We start from the raw sequence: 22,238 nt of genomic DNA, 5'->3' as shown, positions 1-22,238 counted from the left end.
AGGGAACGACTTAACACACATCAACGAAGAACCACCACAATCGCCCCCGACCCACCCAAGCCTTCACTGTGATGGAGACACACCAGAGTGATGGAACCACAACACCAGGGTGATGGAGACACACCAGGGTGATGGAGACACACCAGGGTGATGGAGACACACCAGAGTGATGGAACCACAACACCAGGGTGACGGAGCCACAACAGGGTGATGGAGACACACCAGGGTGATGTAGCCACAACAGGGTGATGGAGACACACCAGGGTGACGGAGCCACAACAGGGTGATGGAGACACACCAGGGTGATGGAGAAACCCCCACGGGAGGGTGCGCCGGTGCTGGTGTCCACCAAAATAATAACGACCTCCCTCCCGATACTCCAGTATCGACCCGACCACTGACCTCCTTCCCTCTAAACTTCCCGACGCCCTCCCTCTAGATCCTAGACACACACACCTTCCTTCCAGAGACACTCCCTTCCCTCCCTATTCATCTCTCTCTCTCTCCTTCTACCCTCCATCACTCCTCCATGAGAACCTCCTCCCTCCCTCTAATCATCTCCCTCCCTCTCTCTACCTGCAGAGGGCAAAACTCGACCTCCGCGAGAGGTCGACGGTGGCGCGGTGTACGACCCCAGACGTCGTACACCGCACCAGAAGTCCCTCCTATACGTACGACCCTCACCAAGGTCGACGCACGACTTGCCATAAGGATGTATTCACGACCATACCTAACCGTCTCCAGCGTCCTTAAGGCATCGTTTCCCTCAGCAACACTTCAGGATTCCGACCGCACTACTTTACTCACCTGCGGGTACCTAGCCCGGACGAAGATAGTGCCATACCAAACCTACCTACCTTCTCCTATGTCCTTAAGGCTGTCCTTGCCCAAGAGACATAACGGAACTCCGACCTTACTGCTTCAAGGTACAGGGGCATACCACTGAAGGGGAAGATAGCTCCATACTCACCTGGGGGGGAAAAAAAGGTAATTACGTTAATTAAGATAATTACATGTAAAATATTAAATGAAAATCACTTTGATATCCAACACTATTAATCAATTTACACTGAAGTAAATTAATCATTTACGGAAAAAATAATCAGATTAGATAAGCATTTAATCTATCGTAAATGGCATTTAATCTATCTTTATCTATTTGTTGACAGTAAATGGTTCTAGTGTAATCCTAGATGGAGGTCATTCTAGAGGTTATCAAAGACAATCTCAGAGGCTATTCCAGGAAATTCCAGACACGATTCTAGAAACTACGTAGAGGTCATTCCAGAGATCATTCCCGATAATTCCAGAAGTTACAGCCTAGATTATTCCAGAAAAGTATAAGCATTTCCAGAAATTATTCTAGAAATCATTCCAGAAGATTCCCCACCCCCCCAGACCATCTATTCCAGAAGATTACCCCCCCCCAGACCATCTATTCCAGAAGATTACCCCCCCCAGACCATCTATTCCAGAAGATTCCCCCCCCCAGACCATCTATTCCAGAAGATTCCCCCCCCAGACCATCTATTCCAGAAGATTCCCCCCCCCCCTCAACCGACCATCTATTCCAGAAGATTCCCCCCCCCCCCCCGACCATCTATTCCAGAAGATTCCCCCCCACCGACCATCTATTCCAGAAGATCCCCCCCCCCCAACCGACCATCTATTCCAGAGGCCCCGACCAGAACCCACACACAAGTCGCTCCAAGATGCCACTCCGCCATGGAGACTGTTCCAGTCATCAAGGTTCCAGCATTGTAGCAGGTCGCTGCCTCTCCAGAGCACTATTACGGCCTCATCTGTCTATAACACACGTTCATACCCATGTACTGGTGTGTGTGTGTGTGTGTGTGTGTGTGTTACGGGGAGGGAGTTTTACCCTCGTGTAGCCCCGTCTCTTAACCTTGTGTATGTGTAACATGTCTTGACTCCTACGTACGTACATAGAGACAGACATACAGACACCTGAGCCAGATGGAACGGTATGTGGGTGTGTGAGTCACCCTGCCTCTCTGTTATGCTCGTCCGCCTCCCGACCACAATGTAACCTTCTACCACACACACACACACACAAACACACACACACCAAGCCCCACATTCACGACTCGCCCTACAAGCGAGTGTTGTATCTCCTCCGTCAACTGTATACGACCCTCCAAAACATCAGAGGGGTCGTCTACGACCTTCGACACACCAGGGGGTCGTCCAAGACCTTCGACACACCAGGGGGTCGTCCACGACCTTCGACACACCAGGGGGTCGTCCACGACCAACTCACCAAGGTAGGTCGGTCGTCCACAACGCTCCACACACCAGGGGTCGTCCTACAAGCAAGACACCCGGGGTCGTCCAGTACACCCCTAAGGGTCGTCCACCACAGTCAACGTACCAGGAGGGGTCGTCCACCACTCACCACACACCAGGGGCGCCATATAACCAAGCAGCTGTGACCCATGTAAGGGCAACGTTAATCTAGCGACCCAACAGAGCGGTTCAACATGGCCAACGCTGATGCACATATGCAAATGCTTTGTTGAGGATCAGGGACACGAGAAACCTGACTTGCCAAGTTCGTCCTGGACCCCCTGAGGCCTAAGTTAGGCCAACTTGACGACGCGTGTCGGGAGAAAGCTACACTATGGGGGGGAAATAAAATGACTTAAGGCAATAAGGACCTCATTCCTACGTTACACGTACTTGAAGACCACCCTTAGGTCCTGAGAAAAGACCGTCCATACACACAAGCTTTTCCAGAAAACACAGACGCGAGTCTATTTTCTAGTAATAATCAATCGTTATCTATCGTAAACTATCGTTGTGAGGAGTAACGGAAACATAGACGGAAGGAATCAACTCCTGGCGGGTAAAATGCACAATGAGAAAAAAACAAAAAAGAAAAAAGAAACTTTACAAGAAATAACAGAAGCCTTAGAAGGAGGCAACAACAAGGGTGTCTGGTTACCAAAGAAAACCGAGGCATAGTTGAAGGCTTTCCGTGTGAGATATAAATAAACACCAAAGAAGTAAAGGAAAGACGATGACTAATGGGAACATGCCCGATGAAGATGACCTGTTATATGAAGGTCAAGTACTAAGGGGCTCTGGTGACCCATGTGAGGTCACGCGAGGTCATCTCTGTGTCATTTACTGCGACAGCGGTCAAGGTGTCCGTCAGTCATGCCGTGAGACGATGGTTTCCATACAATGTCACGTTTCTAACAACGCGTTACGTCGTACACGTAGGTCGTGCGACGTGCGTAGTAAAGTGGGGCCTAAATGTTGCTGCAAGACCCACGTATCTCCCGCCTGTCGTATAAGGTCACGTGGAGGCGCGGGCATTGGGTAATAAGGGGAATATGAACCCTAAAGGCAGGTGACAGGAGCGAGTTTTTCCCCCCCGTACACCCATATGGCAACACAAATCGTCAGTGTTGCCATCACGTGATCATCATAACGGAAAAGTAATGAAATACACACACACACACACACACAAAATCATTGCTAAATGGGTAATAACATTTCGTGTAAGTAAATAAGATTGTATCCGTTATCATGATGTCAGAAAACACGAAGAGAAGACAAATATTATAATCAGGCGAAGCCAAACGAGAAAGCGACTGATACACATATAAACATACAAATAAAAAGATACATTAATGGAGAGAGAAATCGATTGCTTTCCACCACAATATGGCAATAGGTAAGGCTAGCGGTCAACCGCAACCCGCAGATAAAAAAAAAAATAATTACGAAGAATGTATACATATTGTGTTACATGTGGTCATGTATTAAGTATAAGATAAAGAGATTGTACTGAGGATTGAACACCAGCAGGCCATGTGAAGGCGAGGAAGAGAGATGGAAAAAGCTATCTGGGGCAGAGGAATGACACTTAACAAGCACTGATGTGATGGCTCACTGCGCTGCCCTCATTAACCCTCATACCCAGCCAGTGTTGCTAATACCTCTCTGGTCAGCGGCTGCCTATCGCCTACTACCCACCAGGGAAATAGAAATGAGAGGGAGATAGAAATGGAGTCATTAAAGAAAGATGAATGAGAAAGAAAGGAAAAGAAATAAGATGAGGGAAAGAAAAATATGAGACAGCGCAGTGGAGAAAACGAAATGAAAAACGTTCTAGTATCCCCCTCCAAATTACTACCGTTTTCTGTGAGTATTCAGCCTACCAGAGAAAATGGTCCTGAGCCAAGGAGGAACTATATCAATTTAGAGGAACCTTCCCGCTTCATGGTTAAGTGGAAGGACGATAAACATCACAATGTCCGACATGTAACAAATATAACCAATATCATTATTTCGGATAAACTGAGAAAACCCCGGGATTTTTAAACAAATCGATATCGTTCTTTCAGTATAATCAGCTGCAATTTTGCCAGCTTTGAGGCCACCCAAATGTAAAACTCCCTTCCCCGTACTATAAAAAATGGTAATTACACAGGCTGGCGTAGTGGATGGATGGTTAAACATGATGATGGCGTTTACCATACCAGGTAAAATACTGTACTGCAGTTTACCCAACACCTTTCACAGCGGGAAATGAGAAGCAACAGAAAACGAAGGTAAAAACTTTCCTTAAATAAGGTAAGAGAAAACGGACGCATCGCATACATTACGTACACTGCAACCTTTGTGATGTGACTCTGTTACTGGCATCCCATAGTTGTTGCTGTTGTCCAAAGGTTGTGATCAGGTCACCCCTCACTCGTCTCTCTTCCGTGAAGCGTGTGTGACCTTATTTTAAAGCCATGTATGATAATGAGGAGAACAACAACAAGCTCATTTGCGAGTCGTTAATGACCCGCTCATTTAAGCCAGGCTAACGACCTACTAATCTAGAACTTGGTAATGACCTAACCACTCCTGAGACTGGGATGGGATCCTCAAAATGACCTCTTTAAGGGTCAAAGGTCATGACACATATTACAAGGGAAACTGTAACTTAAGGTCACAAGGTGTAAGACTAAAAATGACAGGATTTTCCATACACCAATGACACTTATTAACCGCTCATCCAATCAGGTCTAAATGTACATCCTTCTGTAGCGCAGGAACTGTGTCCTTCAAGTCTCGAGTCTCCATCTGTGGCACAGGAACTGAGTCCATTAATTTGCCGGTGCGGAGCCCTGACGTCATCAACAAGAGGTAGAACCCTCCCCTCCCCCAACAAAACCTCCACGCCCCCCCCCCCACTCCAACAAACACACACGCACGCGCGCACGCACCTCCCCAGAAAGATCCATAACTCACGCATTAAATCACATCAAGAAGAACATCAATTTGACGGGGCTTTGTGACCAAATGGTTTCCTATGTGAAAGACGGTCAGAAATTACCATCATTTCTCCTCTACCGAGGACTTTCCCTGCTTGACGTCTGACCTTTATGTGTCAGGTCAGAGGTCACGTTATCACACTCAAATTGAGGTGCTGTCGTACTCAAAGGTCCTACCATTGGCTCAAAGGGCGTATCGTCATGCTAAAGGGTCGTACAGTCGTTCTCAAAGGGTTAGGTTTAACCCGTACTACATGAAGTACGGCCAATCACGTTCGGAACAACTCACCACGTCACACTAATAAGCCCGTCACGTTGCCTGAAGGCTCTTACGTCACGCCCCAGATAAGCTTAACCAATCAGCGGCCGCAGATGGCGCCATCCACCTATCACGAAACTCAGCAAGGGAGTGGCGGTTGATGACGTAAGGGGCTCCTGCTGTGCTCAGCCAATCAGAGAACGCCCTTGAGAAGTGTGTGTGTGTGTGTGTGTGTGTGTGTGTGTATATATATATATATATATATATATATATATATATATATATATATATATATATATATATGAGAAAGAAATATTTTGAACGATCGGGGCCTTGAACATGCTGGAAGGTGAAAAGCATGCATGAGCTCAATTGGAACGATATGACATACAGGGATCGACGTGGTGTCAACAGACTACGGACAGGTGAAACATCCACGGTAAAGCATGGAAAAGTCCAATGTAAGACAAAGAATCCCATTAAAAAAATATATATATATATATAAGAATCAACAATAAGGATTAAATTTCTCATGTTTACAAAATGCTCATGAACAGTTTGTGACGGATGGTAAGGTAGTCAGGTAGCCCTCCGTATCATGCAGACTCATGCAGCGCCGCAACCTGCTGGTCTATGACGTCACAAAGGCCCGGTGTGTATGACCTACGCTGACCTCCCCACCACCGCCGCCACGCTTGCCGGCCCTTCCAGTAATTCGCCACCGTCATGCGCGAGGCGCCCCAGGCAAAACACGAGATTTAAATCATTTAATACTTCGATTTATATCACTTATAAACATGCAAGATCGTATAATATATCGTTATGCTATTCAGGCCTTAAGATTTGCGATGTAAGAAATCACAGTTCTTCACATCTTTGCAAGGTTACATAAGGTCCGAAAGAATATATTCATACAATGCAATATAAATCTGAATTATTTCTAACATATTCCACACCGTATAAAGAAATGACTTTCTGAAGGTGTAAATTTTCAAGGAATTGTGTGTGTGTTAGATGGAAAAATACCAAAGTTACTGCGGCAACTCGCCCTTGCACCACCGTTTTCTCTGACTCGAACATTTTCTTTGGGCTTACTTTCCATGGGTAACTCTATAAGATTCACCAGACACCCCCTGCCAGTTTATTAAGAATATACCATTAGTACCTTACGTACTTGCTGACCAGTACAAAAGCGTTCGGAAATCATATAAACAACATAAGTAAGAAGAGGTGGGAAGGGTCAAATGGTATGAAAAGCCAGGCAAAGAAAGATGAAAAAGTGGATTCTCTGAGCACTCTGATGAAAATATTAATGTTAAAAGTTTTGAAAAAGTACCATCAATCTACTTTCAGCAAGACAGAAGTTATTAAACTTTTGATAAAAAAGTAATTAAAAAGGATCTGCAAGCCATCAGGGAATCCTGCCAAATGACAAAAGTTGATCACCGTCAGAATGAAAAAGAAATTAATTAATTAGCGTGTAATTCACGATGACCATTTAACACTGGAGTCATTTCCTACGCCACTTAACGAATCTATTATCATCATTACATTTACATTCAAATTTCAAGATTTAATTTTGTAAATGACTTAACGATGCATGATGCTTATCACATCTGAATTTGAATTTCAAGATTAAATTTTGAACTGACGATGCATGATGCTTATTAATTTATCACTGAGCTTATTAATGCAGTTATAAGCAACAGCAACACAGTTAATGAGAAATTCAATATAGCTTTTTTTTTCTTCAATTCAGGAAATCTTTCATGACTTTTCATTTCATTCTTAATTCATCAAAGATAAAAGAAACTAGACTTCAAGTACAGTTAAAGGAGAGGACAAAATTAAATATAGATATTTCTAATTAAGTCTAAAGTATAATTATCGTCTTAAGCACGACGGTAAGACTCTCGAGTATGGCATGACCTGACACTCAAGTGTCAGGTCGAAGTCCAGGCCATGGTATCCAAGGGTCGTAACGTCGTGCTCAAGGGTCGTACCGCCGTGCTCAAGGGTTGCACGGTCGTACTCAAGGGTCGCACCGTCGTGCTCAAGGGTCGCACCGTCGTGTTCAAAGGCCGTACCGTCGTGCTCAAGGGTCGTACCGCCGTGCTCGAGGGTCGCACCGTCGTGCTCAATGGTCGCACCGTCGTGCTCAACTACCGTACCGTCGTGCTCAATGATCGTACCGTCGTGCTCAACTACCGTACCGTCGTGCTTAACGATCGTGCCGTCGTGCTCAAAGGATTAATTTCTGGTGGTGATTCCTATCTCAAACTATCCCGTTGCGATGTGTGTGGCTGGCTCTGATATACCACTCACACATCTGCTGGCCAAACCCTGCAGCTGGTGCGGGCGGCCAATACATACATACCCGCTCACTTGTGGTAAAAGCATATTCTCTGAAGGTGTAAAAAATATGTATCAGAAAAATATTCAATTTGTAGGTACGAAATCAGAAATATTTTTTTTGGACGTGTAAAATTCAGACGATTCAGAGGGTAGAGAACATATATATATATAAACCTTTACTTGTGCAAATACTGGCTCTATATAAGAGGAAAAAAATATCTGAATCTGGTTATATAAAAATATGGAATTGATATATGACAAATTCTATTTCTAAACGATCGAAAGACAAAAAAAAAAATAGGTGATAGATCTGAGCAGCGCATATGAAGCATTCGGATTTTTTCCCATATCTTGTACGGTGAAAAATTCCAAAAATTCCCAATTTCCATATAAAAAATAGAAGCTGATTATTTAATGAGCGTTTCCAAACTCTGACTGTGACAAATTCTGACACTGGTGGGCAAAAATAATCTAATTCTGGAGTGTCATGATAATTCCTCAAACAAATCCTGGCTTCTAGATTTCTTTTTTCAATTCGCACGTTTAAAGCCTGTGAATTCTCACGCCAAAATTTGAAAAATCGAATTTTCAAATAAAATTACAAAAAAAAATGAGTTTAAAAAAATCATTGAAAAAAAAAACATTGAATATAATCACTCATTTCAGAGATAAATCCACATAAATCTCACCACCGAGTGATAAATCCCCCAACCACAAGATTCGTGTCACACACACACACACACACACAGAGCACACACACACACACGCCTAAGTACTCTCTCTCTCTCTCTCTCTCTCTCTCTCTCTCTCTCTCTCTCTCTCTCTCTCTCTCTCTCTCTCTCTCTCTCTCCTGGGTAAATCCCAGTCATGACTGGGCAATCCCAGGTATCGACCTGCGACACAAGAGCAACAGACAACGCTTGCAACTTGACGCAGACAATCACTTGGCTGTGCAACAGAAGGTCCAACAAACGCTGAACAGAAACAGAAAAATCCTCTGTGCACGACGGTGCGTACCCTTGTGCGCACGACGGTACGTACCCCTGTGCACGACGGTACGTACCCCAGTGCACGACGGTACGTACCCCTTGTGCACGACGGTACGTGCCCTAGTGCACGACGGTACGTACCCCAGTGCACGACGGTACGTACCCTTGTGCACGAAGGTACGTGCCCTAGTGCACGACGGTACGTACCCTTGTGCACGAAGGTACGTACCCTTGAGCACGACGGTACGATCCTAGAACACCTGGGTCTCGAACCCTGGTTACGTACCATTTGCTCTCCACCTCCTGATGCCAGTGACCCTGAGTTATAATCCCCCATTAACCTATTTAATGATTCTACCTAATTCTTAATATTCAAGTCACAATACATGAACAAATTAAGCCTGGCCATTAATCACACATTAATCACTCGAGGTCAGCAGGCTGGAATGAACGACCTTTGACCTACATTACGAGGTGAAGGGTCATTATCAAGCACCGTAAAGTAGGGCAGGGGTCCAGAACAAGGCCGGTTTGGCCCCGGTGCCTTCATTCAACACACAGGGGTGACCTTAAGGAAAGGTCCTGGAGTGCTTCTGGAAATCAGTGTGGTCACTTTAAAACTAGTTTTGTCTTTTTATTCTTTTATTTTTTTATCTTTTTTTTTTGGGGGGAGGAGGAGGTTCAGTCCTCCAGTAAGCTGGAACCATGTGGGTGTAACTGTATATTTACCTCTTCAGCACAATAGGTACGACCCTTGGGTACGACGGTACACGACCCCTCGAACACGTCGTGTACGACCCCTTGAGCACGACGGTACGACTAATGAACACAACGATGCGACTCTGATGGCCTGACCTTGACCTGACCCTCAAAGGTCAAACTACAAGCCACGTCATCATACGAAAGGCTCGTGCCGTCGTACCAAAGGGTCGTGCCGTCGTACCAAAGGGTCGTGCCGTCGTACCAAAGGGTCGTGCGACGTATCGTCGCTCTGCAGGGCCGTACCGACGCGTCGTGGTGCAGAGGTCAATCAATACACAAGTAGGTCAGGTAAGGTCAGCGGAGGCAGTGACCAGGTACATCATCAAGGGGGGGAGGTCTGGATCGTGACTCGAACCCATCTAGACCCACGGAATACTTCGAACCCTGGTACCCAACATCACGCCCCAAAACCACCACAACCATCAGCCAGCCGTGGCGTTCATGTCGGCTCAGTCATGATACAACGGCAGACAGGAACAGACTGATCACTCAACAGCAAGTGGGAGCCTGGTAGAACCTGGTCCACCATACAGAACCATGAACCAGTGCTAAAGTTGGGAGGCGGTTCTACATGGTCCTCTCCCAACCTCCCCCCCTCTGCACCAGGGACTATGACTAGCCAATCACTAATCAATATATCTAATGGTAGACGAGAGGCGGGCCAGTCTACACCACCACCTCAGCACCACCTACCACCTCTACCACATCTCACCACCGCCGCATTTACCACCTCGCCCACATCTCACTCCATACATAACCAAATGTGAAGAAGAAAATCACAGCTTTATACTTAAAAGGCTTTGTTGTGGCGTCTTATGACAATGACTATAACAGACTCTGAACTGAACCATGATCACGGTGTTCAACGGTCGTACTGTCATGTTCAAGGGTCGTAACGTCGGGGTCAAAGGTCGTACTGTCATGTTAAGGGTTGTAGCGTCGTGTTCAAGGGTCGTAACGTCGTGTTCAAGGGTCGTACTGTCATGTTCAAGGGTTGTAACGTCGTGTTCAAGGGTCGTAACGTCGTGTTCAAGGGTCGTACCGTCGTGGTCAAGGGTCGTACCGTCGTGTTCAAGGGTCGCAACGTCATGTTCAAGGGGTCGTTCCCTTGTGTTCATGGGTCATTCCCTCGTGTTTATGGGTCGTTCCCTCGTGTTCAAGAGGTCGTTCCCTCGTGTTCAAGGGTCGTTCCCTCGTGTTCAAGAGGTCGTTCCCTCGTGTTCCGGGGTCGTCTTCCTGACATGACCCATGATAATGATGGTGTGAGCGGATTAATTCGCAGCCGTGTATCGGTGGTCGGCACGACACAGTCGTGACCATCACGACCCCGATATGCTTCCGTGACACGACAACCCCCCCCCCCCCCCCCCCACCCCAGCCCCGCCCCGCCCCCGGACAATCCGAGACGACGTGACTGAAGCCTCCCGGCCTCGACCGCCGCCTGCGGATGTCGAGGACAAGGGTTCGACACCCGGGCGACGTACGTTGGCCCTGTGCATGCCGTCATGCACCACACCTTGCGTGCATGGACAGTGATCGCTCCCCCACCCTCACCCTCACCCTTCTTCCCCCAACACCAACACTGCAACACCCCCACAACTCCTCCCCCCCCCACAGGCCACGCCCACGGGGGGGGGGGGGGGGGTGGCTTACGTCAGGCCCCCCTGGCCTTCAGCCAAACAGACCACCATCCCTAGCTCCCCCTTCCTTCCTCTCTACTCCATCATCTCCTCCTTCAACATCACCACAGATCTTCCATCTCCCTCCTAAAACCCTGGCCCCCTCCTCCTCCCTCCAATTAAACCCAACCCCTCCCCTCCTCACGTTAAACACCACCTCGTCCCTCCTCCAACTAAACCTTATCTTCCTCCTCATAAACCACCTCATCACCCTCCTCATCCTCCCCCCATTGGTCTTCCTCACCGCCATTTACCGCCTCACCCTCACACACCAATCCTTGTCACCCCCCTCCCTCCCCACAACACTCCCTATTTCGAGATTCGACCCCTATTTTTCGCCTTCCCTCACCCCCCTTTCCCTTGACGATTACTGAGCGCCACTATGGTGCCCGCTGTCCATCTCTTACCCCAGGCCACACCTGCAACTTTACCCTCAACACACACACACACGCACACACACCACGGTGCCTCACGGTGACACGTCTGGTGGCCAGACTGGTGCTTTTCATCACCGTAATGGTTCGGGTGTTCCAGTTCGATGCCCTTTGGGGGGAGGGGGGGGAATTGTGTGTGTGTTTACCCCCCCTCCCTTCCCCCGGCCACAAAAGGGGGATTGTCCCCACCCCCACTCCCCCCCTATAAAATGCCCACGACCCCTGGGTCATCGTCTTCCCCCTATTGTAAATACTGACAAGCCCCTGGAGACCGACGGTACGACCCTTGTGCACGACGGTACGACCCTTGGGTACGAAGGCGTGACCTCTGACCCGATCCTTAAGACTTACGGTCAAAGCTCAGGCCATTATAGAGAAGAGTTGTACCCTCCTGACCAAGGGCCATATATATATATATATATATATATATATATATATATATATATATATATATATATACACGTAACTTCTGCAAGCATAAATGTACACATGTATGTATGAATCTATGCATAATCTGTGTATAATGCCCACCAATGAGAAAACTATAAAACACGCCATACCAACACTCTTTAAAATACCATCATGTTAATCAGGAGGTGAAGATACAGTGAACAATAAGCCCCGTGGCTCGCGCCATTACACATCACCGTCAACTGTGTCCAAACACAGTGCTCAGACAACACACATAACACCTTCCAGTATATTAGAAAGACAAGTGATTCTTCTTCCTCGTTAACGCCATACAAGTACGTTCATCTAGAAAGTAATTACTTCATTAAACTCATAAGGAATCCCTTTTCCTAACCCTGCAATTCTCTCTTTTTCGATCATCTCAAAAAACCAAGATTTCTGAAACACCAATTTTCTTCGAGGACACTTTGTCTCCAAGTCTGAAACTTGTTTGACGTACACTTCCGAGTATCAACATACAATATTCTCACACGTGACTCAGACGTGTTTTGAACGGCGCTCTTGGGCTGGGGATGGTGTCTGCTCATTACGGGTCGACTACCTTGACGTAAACCCACGTGTACACTCGCCAAGGAGGCAGCCAAGACGACCACCTCCCCAGACCATCCAGCGGTGGTCCGTCCCTCGTAAACATGCTACAAGATGCTACTAACGGACCCACGGACGATGACAGTGCTGTATACGGACCCACGGACGATGACACTGCTGTATACGGACCCACGGACGATGACACTGCTGTATACGGACCCACGGACGATGACACTGCTGTATACGGACCCACGGACGATGACACTGCTGTATACGGACCCACGGACGATGACAGTGCCCTAACGGACCCACGGACGATGACAAAGCTATATACGGACCCACGGACAATTTTCATACTGGTATAAGCTCTCCCCCAAAACTCCGGGCAGCCACCACTCTTAAACAACAGCAATAATGACAACGATTATTTCCCAGATGTGGGGGGAAAGATTCAGGGTTGAGGGCTATTAAGGGAGGAGGAATCTACATAGGGTCATTCAGGGTCCTCCAGGCCGTATCACAGGGCTATTCAGGGGCCAACAGGCCGTGTTTACAGGGCCATTCAGGGAACAACCCCTCCCCCGGATCACGGTAAAGGGCGTCGTACCACAGTGGAAAGATGAGCTGGGCTTCGCCTCAACAGCTTGAGCCACCGGCCGGCCTCTAACCCAAACCCACACAGGGGAGTTGGGGAGGAATACACGTTGGGGAAGGAAGGAGATAAATAATGCAACTTTTTCCAGCCACGGTTGGGGAGGAATTAGACTCCCTCTAGCCTCTCCTCCTCCTCCTCCTCCTGTATGCAAAGCGGACACTGGCGAGAAATGATAGCTAAAGTTAGCATTTCATTCAGGGTCGGGTGGCGGTAGTTTAGATCTTCAAGGCCTTTTCTTTCTTTCTTACAGCTTGAGGTCCGTCAGTATCACGTCCTGGTTGAGCCACACACACACACACACACACACACACACACAGAAACAGACACACACACAATCTACAACACTGTGGTTACCCGTCTGGCAATCGCTATACAGTCACATGCAACAAGGGGAAAACAACAGAGGACCCAAGAATTTAGCCTTTGCCTCGCGGAACACCGTGGGGTCACATACACACAGAGTACATACCCCGTTTTCTCTCGCGATTCACCTTTCTACTCGGCTCCTGGCTGGCTGTGGCCCAAGCCAGACCCGTGGGTGGCTTTTTTGTACACAAGTCTGCGACCCTGGAGTAATTTTTGGGGGTGAAATCTCAGTGCGGGGACGTGACTGGACTCCTCAAGTCGTACACAGAGGGGGTGACTGGGTTCCAGTGGTCGTACTAGGAGGTTCCACGACCCTTACTAAATGCAGAGCGAAAACCCACGTGAAGAGACGAACCCAAAGTGGAAACTGATCCAAGGGCGAGTGAGTCCCCCCCCCCACCCCTCCAGCAACCAAATCAACCACTCTCGAGGTCAACCATGTGCTACTACCTATGTTGCTGCCTCAATCAACCAACCACAAACGCGACCAACCAAACAACCATAACTATCGCTCAGATAACCACAACAACATCATAACCTCAGGTATCGCACCCCCCCTCCCACACCACCCTTCCTCACAACACACGAATCACCACACAGCTTAATCACCAAACAGCCATGTACCAACTAATCACCACTCGACCACACAGCTTGTTCACCCAATAGCCATGTACCAACGACAACTACAGAAACTCCTTCACCACCAACCACTAACAGTGACACACTCCAACGACCACAAACCACCTGCAACCACCCATACCATCAACCCTACGAAAGAGGGGAGGATACACCAACCTACATAATAAACACACACACACACACACACATACACGTCAATGAACTGGGCTGTCGCAACGCAAACGTATGCATATCGCAGCACATCAGCGTCCTCGTGAATACCAATGAGTATATTCACAGATCCTGAATGTACCAGTAAGTATATTTCCAGAGCCATAGGATATACTGGTATAGCCACAGACTCTGGAAGTGCTGTTAAGCATACTTACAGACCCTAGCATACTGGTGTATTCCAGTATATCTACAGATGATGGAGGTACCATTTGGTATACTTTGAGACTCTGGCATACTAGTGTATACCAGTATATCTACAGTCCCTGGAGGTACCATTAAGTATACTTACTGACCCTGACGTACTTGTAGGTATATACTCAGCTCGTGTCATGTCTGTCACTACCAAACAAAGGCGTCATATGCCAGGCACTGACTGACGCAGACTCGAACAACACCTCCCACCCCATTCCCATTAGGAATGGGGGGTTATGGGTCTAGGACTCCCACGTGCGACCCCTGACCCTCCCTCCATAGCCACCCCACTGCTCCATAAAGAGTCGTTCCCACGGCAGATGGGGTGGGGGGGTCATTTCACAGTCGGTACGACTCCTATTTAAGGGACGCCCTGGACAAAGGGGAGCCTGGAGCAACCGCAGGAGCAAGGAACAAGGGGCGGCAACAGAGGGTAAGGTAAGGATATGCACAATGGACTGCGTTACGTTACGTTACGTTACGCTTGGTCCTCATGCCTCCCCTGAGGCCTGACAAACACAAATCACAAACTTCTTCGCCATATTAGAACAACGAGGACCATCCACGACCAAAATTCAGACCCAGACTCACAAACACTCCCAAGTTTGCCATCAAAACAAAGACCTGGGTGAATGTAGAACTGGATGTGTGTGTGTGTGTGTGTGTGTGTGTGTGTGTACCCCTCAACACACACACACACACACACACAGACCCAGCAGCCCCACAACACACGTGTCCTCAATTCTTGACAGACCTTTTCTGGAAGACAAACACGCCGGTAAACTACTTCTTCTTGAAGACAAACAAAAATCTTCCAGGGAGTGTAAACACAGCCACTCTCTCCTATTTACAGTTCTAAGGAAATGTGGAAAGATTGTGAAAATGCCCCTATGTGAAGGAGGCATCATCACCCGCATCAGTTCGGGGACGAAGATAAAACACCATCTCCGCCACCGTCATCTGCCAACGGAGATCCCTCGTCCCCTGGTTGAAGTTCACCACAACCACACCGAACCCATCCCAGCTGGTGCAGACCGGTACAGCTCACATCCCAGCCACTGATAACATCATCAATAACCACAAGGCTAACACAGGTGTTGGTGTCGAGAATATTCAAACATTTCCTCATCCACGTACCAGCCTTACTGTCAATCTAAATCATCATCATTCTAAATTATCATTATCATCTCCCTGGCTCGAGACGGGGCAACTGTTTTGATATACAGAACATATGTAGGATGGATTGAACAACGAACAACGGGAGAACCATGACGTGAGAGAGAGAGACTGGTAAATAAAAGGGGATAAGGACCGGGCAATAAAGTGTTATAGTGCGAAAGGAGGCGAGCATTGAGGTGGTTGGTGTGGAGTGAGGTGACAATGACGGGTTAGGATGGTGGGTGGGTGGGTGAGCGAAATAGGGCGAGAACTGGGAGTGGGGTGGAACGTTTCACCACAACCCGCGTGTCATCGTTATTACCATGACTCGGTTCCAGCTAGATGTGGACCAAGGCCGCCCGTCCGTCACTAACCGATACACACACACACACACACACACACACACAATTACATGTTTTCGTTATTTTCCAATTTCCAGTTCCCATACAGTTCTGTCCATATATCTACATCTCTCATTATCAAATCACAGACCCATCTGAGGCATAAATAATGAATAAATAACCACAGTTAATTCAGTGATCTCAGTTATTTGACACGTATTTGTTCTAAGCAACAGATACGTTCGGAGAGCTTCCGAACCTGGCCGCATGGTGGCAACACCAGCAGCCATGCGCCAGCCAGCACAGTTGGTGGAGATGCATACCCACGTCCACATAACATCACCATTACAAGAAATACCAACCAATTCGGTACTTACCCTAGGAGGGAGGCCTGCTCGGGCGGCACAGCGATAGAGGACGGCATCTTGGAGGAAGAGCGGAGTTTCCTGCAGAAGTAAATGAAACCGGAGTTAGTTGATGCGTCCGTCTAGCACCGCCGATCAACAGCCGCGCAAACACGCAAACATCCGATCCGACACACATGCCCAACGATGCCATAAACCATCATATATTTTCACTCATAAAATAATCCTCCAAGCCAACTCAAGTCTTAATATCTATCTGTAAATATGTCCTAGTTTCAACATCTACTATAAATTATTGGTAACTAATCATTAAAAGTGGCGATAAAAATGCAATAATGTTAGCGGCTATGGCGGACATGAGCAACACACATGGGCAATCCCGCCATGAATCACAGTATAAACTTAGCCAATCACCTTCCGACTCCTGGTCTACACAATACCCCAAATATTACTCCATTGATCACCCATTCTCTTAATCACAAAAGCAAAACTTTATTTCCTAAACATTCCTATCCTTAAATAATATCAAGCCTGAAATAAAAACTGGTAGAATTACCCAGCAAATGCTGCGGCTAACATGGCTCAAGTCCACGGGAAGAAATATGTGGCATCATACTGACATAAAAGCTAATTTACAACCAAGAAAAACTTACTTCTAATTCAGTGAGGCTTAAAAATGTTTTACACGAACAGAAACTATAATATCTATCTATCTATCTATCTATCTATCTATCTATCTATATATCTATATATATATATATATATATATATATATATATATATATATATATATATATATATATATATATGTGTGTGTGTGTGTGTGTCTGTGTGAAGGATGAAATGAATGATACTTAGGTTCTAGGCCTGAACATGCAGGAGGGTGTGAGGCGTGTAAGGGATAGAGTAAACTGGGACGATGTGATATACAGGGGGAGACGCGCTATCACGGAAAGGTTAGTGGGGCCTGATTGTGGACAGTGGCGCTGGTTTCAGTGTATTACACATGACAGCCAGCCAGTGTGTGGCTGTGTGGGAATGAGGGCATTTGCTCGTCTGTTTCCGGCACTAAGTCACTAAAGAGGTTAAATGCCGTGTATATATATATATATATATATATATATATATATATATATATATATATATATATATATATATATTCCTACGAGTCCACGGGGAGAATGAAACACGATAAGTTCCCAAGTGCACTTTCGTGTAATAATCACATCATCAGGGGAGACACAAGAGAGAAACATAAGTCAGTTGATACACATCGAAGAGACGAAGCTTGGACGCCATTTGGTAAACATGCATATTTACCATATATAAAGGACCGTAAACGTTTGGTAAGCAACCAAACCCCAAGGTACCAACCGCATACCACAACCCTCCCTACCTCCCCATCAACCTCACCAAACCCTTCAACCCCGACAAGTCGGATCATGTCACCTTCAACCCCCTTGCCAACCTCAAAACCCCACCCTGTTACGCCATCCTCCCCTCCGTCAACATGTTACGCCCCAGGGGAGGTGTTGTGACGAGGGAGAGACCCCATGTTTGGCGGTAATGGCGTCACGCGCAACAATCGTCTCAAAAATGGACACTGTTGTTTGGCCCTCCGTCCTCGCCCCGAGGGGCGACACATGGTCAACAATGATACGTGTTTATGTTGCTGGATGAGAGAGAGAGAGAGAGAGAGAGAGAGAGAGAGAGAGAGAGAGAGAGAGAGAGAGAGAGAGAGAGAGAGAGAGAGAGAGACTGCTTCATAATCTTCATCAGGTCCTTAATAATCATCTAAATAAGGTTCTAATTAATTATTTTTTTTGGGGGGAGGAGGAGGAGGAAGGGAGTTTTCAGTGGCCCTGTACGAAGTTCCTATGAGCATAATAAATGTCTACTAATTAAGCCAGGCTCATTAAGCAAACATCAAGTCTGACGAATGTTTTTATCGGATATAAGAAAAAAGGCAACAACATGGATCTCATTGGTTCGCATTTACACAATAGACAGCATAACAGGTAAATAGTTTTTACACAGCTGATACCGTAAAGCGTAAGTGATTTACACGACTGACTGCATTACAAGTAAATCATATTCACAGCAGGCAACGTCATACGTAAATTATTTACACAGCTGACAGCGTAATACGTAAACTGTTACAGAGATGACAGTAAAATTTGTAAACAACTTACACAACTAACAATTCAAAACAAAAAGTCATTTACATGGCAGAATAACACGTAAATACTGTACACAGCTGGCAGTAAAGCATGTAAATCAATCATAAAGTTGGCAGCATAACATGTAAATAATTTACACAGCTGGCAGTAAAAGATGTAAATCATTTACACATCAGAATAACACGTATAACTCATACGTGACTCTCACTTAAACGCACACACCCTCGCTTAAACGAACACATACCCTCGATTTGAACGCACACACACACACCCTTGACTAAACCCAGACACCCTCGCTTAACCGTATACACATACCTCGCTTAAACACACACACACACACACACACACACACACACATACAGCAAGACCAAACTTGACCAATTTACATCCTGAACTTTGTCCAAACACTGACACTGTCGTACAAAAGCCAGAGAGTTTGACTTTTATCCCAGAACCGCCCGGACGACCACTCCCTTTGAGCATGACGGCACGACCCCCAAAGCACGGTGGTACGACTCTGGCACGACGGTACGACTCTAAAGCACGACGGCACGACTCTGGCACGGAGCGCGGTGCGACGGGGCTTCCGTCCGACACAAGCCAAGCCATCGTACTCAAGGGTCGTACCGTCGTGTTCAAGGGTCAAGCCATCTTGTTCAAGGGTCGTACCGTCGTGTCCAAGAGTCGTACCGTCGTGTCCAAGAGTCGTACCGTCTCTGCTCAACGGTCGTACCGTCTTGCACAAATAAAATCTAAACCCTTCTCACAAGACCCACGGAACTGCAATCTCCCCCCCCCCCATTAAAAACCCCCTCATCAAATACAGACATCGTCCCCACACGCAAGGCATGACAACAGACACACAGACACAGCTCCTTGACACACACACACACACACACACACACACACACACCGTCCTTTCAAAGACACAGACACAGACACACACACACAGTAACACAAGGGCAGCAGCCACTTCAATCACTCGCCATGAATAAGTGAGCAACACTGTGCATGTGTACAACGAGGGAAGAAAGAAAGAAGCCATTATCCATCCACATATATAACGATGCGCTGGGGGGGAACATGTTGGGTAGGTTCGGACCGTCGCCACCAGGGGAGCTGTGATCAATTATTCAAGTCCCTGAGAGCATGGTGGCTTGAACTATACGCGGAGGTGAAGTTCGCAGTTCATAAATGTTTCCAACAGTGCATCTGTAACTGGTGGCCATCAAAACCTTCTACTACTACTACCATTACTACTACTACCACCACTACTACTAGTAATAATGATAGTAATAATGATAATAATAAAGCGTCCAATCCAAAGAAATATATAAGGATTTCCTTCACATTACCGAAAAAGGTTCGTGTTTGCGATCCTTTAATATGGACTCGAAAACTTACTGAAGCCGTGAAAACCTTTGTCGTATTCGTGACCCACGCCCGGCGGAATCACGCACACGAACGCGCGCAACGACTGTCGCCACGACAACACGACAACAAAGATACTAAAAAAAGAAAAAAAACGACAAATGGAACCAAACGTGACAGAGTGCCAGGCCCAGATTATCCTACGATAAGCAATCTCTGTTATCGCAATACGCACGCATGACACGCCATAACAACCCGCGGATTCTACGTAGAACTTACAAAAAACCTTCAGAATCAACCCCCAAACTACACGAAGTAAACATGGTGTCCACAGGTAACCAGGCGACACTGCACAAGTCTGGTCATATTGGACCCCCAACATAAAAACTGAAAACAATACTCTGTACTGTAATTACACAAACAATAGCTGTATTGTTATCCTGCGTGGCTAACAAATTCTGCAACGAACATCAAGTTAAAACCAGTACAGATAATAAACACAGATTATATATATATATATATATATATATATATATATATATATATATATATATATATATATATATATATATATATATATATATATATATGTGCGTGTGTATATATATTTTTTCTTTTTTCTTTTTTTTTTCAAGTATTGAAATGGCATTGACTCAACCCATTTTATTTTAATCTTTGAAAACGATGACGTAAAAACGAAAGATAAAGAGGCAGTAAATATGTAAGAGAGAGAGAGAGAGAGAGAGAGAGAGAGAGAGAGAGAGAGAGAGAGAGAGAGAGAGAGAGAGAGAGAATGGGGGGGGAAGACAGACGGACAGATGGACAGATAGATAGATAGATACATGTCTACAAAGGCAGACAGAAGAACAGACGGAGATATTCTCTCTCTCTCTCTCTCTCTCTCTCTCTCTCTCTCTCTCTCTCTCTCTCTCTCTCTCTCTCTCTCCCGTGCTAAGACCAGCCCCGCCATCCACTTTCCTACCAGACCGACCGTCCACCAGGCAGGTCATCCATTTCGCCCAGTCGTCCAAACATGGCAGACGGAGCGGTTAGTTACCATGGCAACCACGTCAAGAAACTCCCCCTCCCTCCCCCCACTGTTGGCCTGGGGGGGGGGGGATTGAGGAGGAGGGAGGGGGGAGAGAGAAGGGGGGGGGGGGGGAAGACGCTTTTCAGCTTAGACTGGGGAGGGGAAGGGGTGGAGGGTAACAGACACGCTAAGCTTGGGGAGTGGTGGTGTGTGTGTGGGGGGGGGGGGGGGGTGGCAAGGCTAGGTTATATCCAAGGGTCAGGCTAGGTTAGGGCCTGGGTTGCGCTAGTTTAAACAGAATGGGGTCTGAACACGGCGGTGAGGCTGGGTATATAACTCAAGGTGATAACCATAGATTACGTCAGATAATGAGCTCTTAATTACCTTCATTACCCAGAGTCGACCTCCCTCCCTCTATACATGAGGCACAGAAGCGGTGGGTTGAGGCAACAGATCTGGCTGTGCACCACATGAAGATGCAACAGTCAAAGAAAATGGGTTCCGGGAGGCCGACTCTGTCCACGTCTTCAAGCATCGAGGAAAAAATAGTTTAATTTGGAAATTTTTTTTTCTTTCTTTTTTTGGAGTTCTTGACGTCGACTGTACGACCCTTGAGGACAGAGGGTCTAAACCCTCCAGCACGACCCTTAAGAAGGGGAGTACGACGTCTGAGGTCGGCAGTGCGACACTTGAAGCACGACGGTACGACCGAACCACCTCCTCATCCCCCCTCTCTCCGAATACGACGGCCTGGCCTTTGACCTGACCCCTTGAGAGTGCAGTCAGTCAAAGGCCAGGTCGTGTTACCCCAACGGTCGTACCGACGTGCACGAAGGCGTACGACCCACCTTGCACTGCCGCCAACAACCATGTCCTACTTTCTAGACACTGTAATTAGGGCCAATCTGCGGCTTCCTAACCAGGTATAACTTCCCTATACTAATTACCACCGCTAAT

General features: G+C 46.9%; 1 protein-coding gene across 9 annotated transcripts in view; it reads right to left on the bottom strand.

Moving 5' to 3' along the window:
• The window catches only part of MESK2 (misexpression suppressor of KSR 2), a 154,433-nt gene that overhangs the window by 76,293 nt on the left and 55,902 nt on the right, over window positions 1-22,238 (bottom strand). For all 9 annotated transcript variants that reach the window (XM_071667566.1, XM_071667575.1, XM_071667564.1 and 6 more), the window contains exon 2: window positions 16,713-16,781. In XM_071667566.1, coding sequence (XP_071523667.1) covers window positions 16,713-16,781 — 69 coding nt within the window. The remainder of the gene's footprint in view (window positions 1-16,712; window positions 16,782-22,238) is intronic.

The sequence above is a fragment of the Panulirus ornatus genome, chromosome 12, assembly GCF_036320965.1.
Source record: "Panulirus ornatus isolate Po-2019 chromosome 12, ASM3632096v1, whole genome shotgun sequence".
Taxonomy (NCBI): Eukaryota; Metazoa; Arthropoda; class Malacostraca; order Decapoda; family Palinuridae; genus Panulirus; species Panulirus ornatus.
Note: the sequence above shows the minus strand (reverse complement) of the source record. Positions and strands in the feature narration are given on the sequence as shown.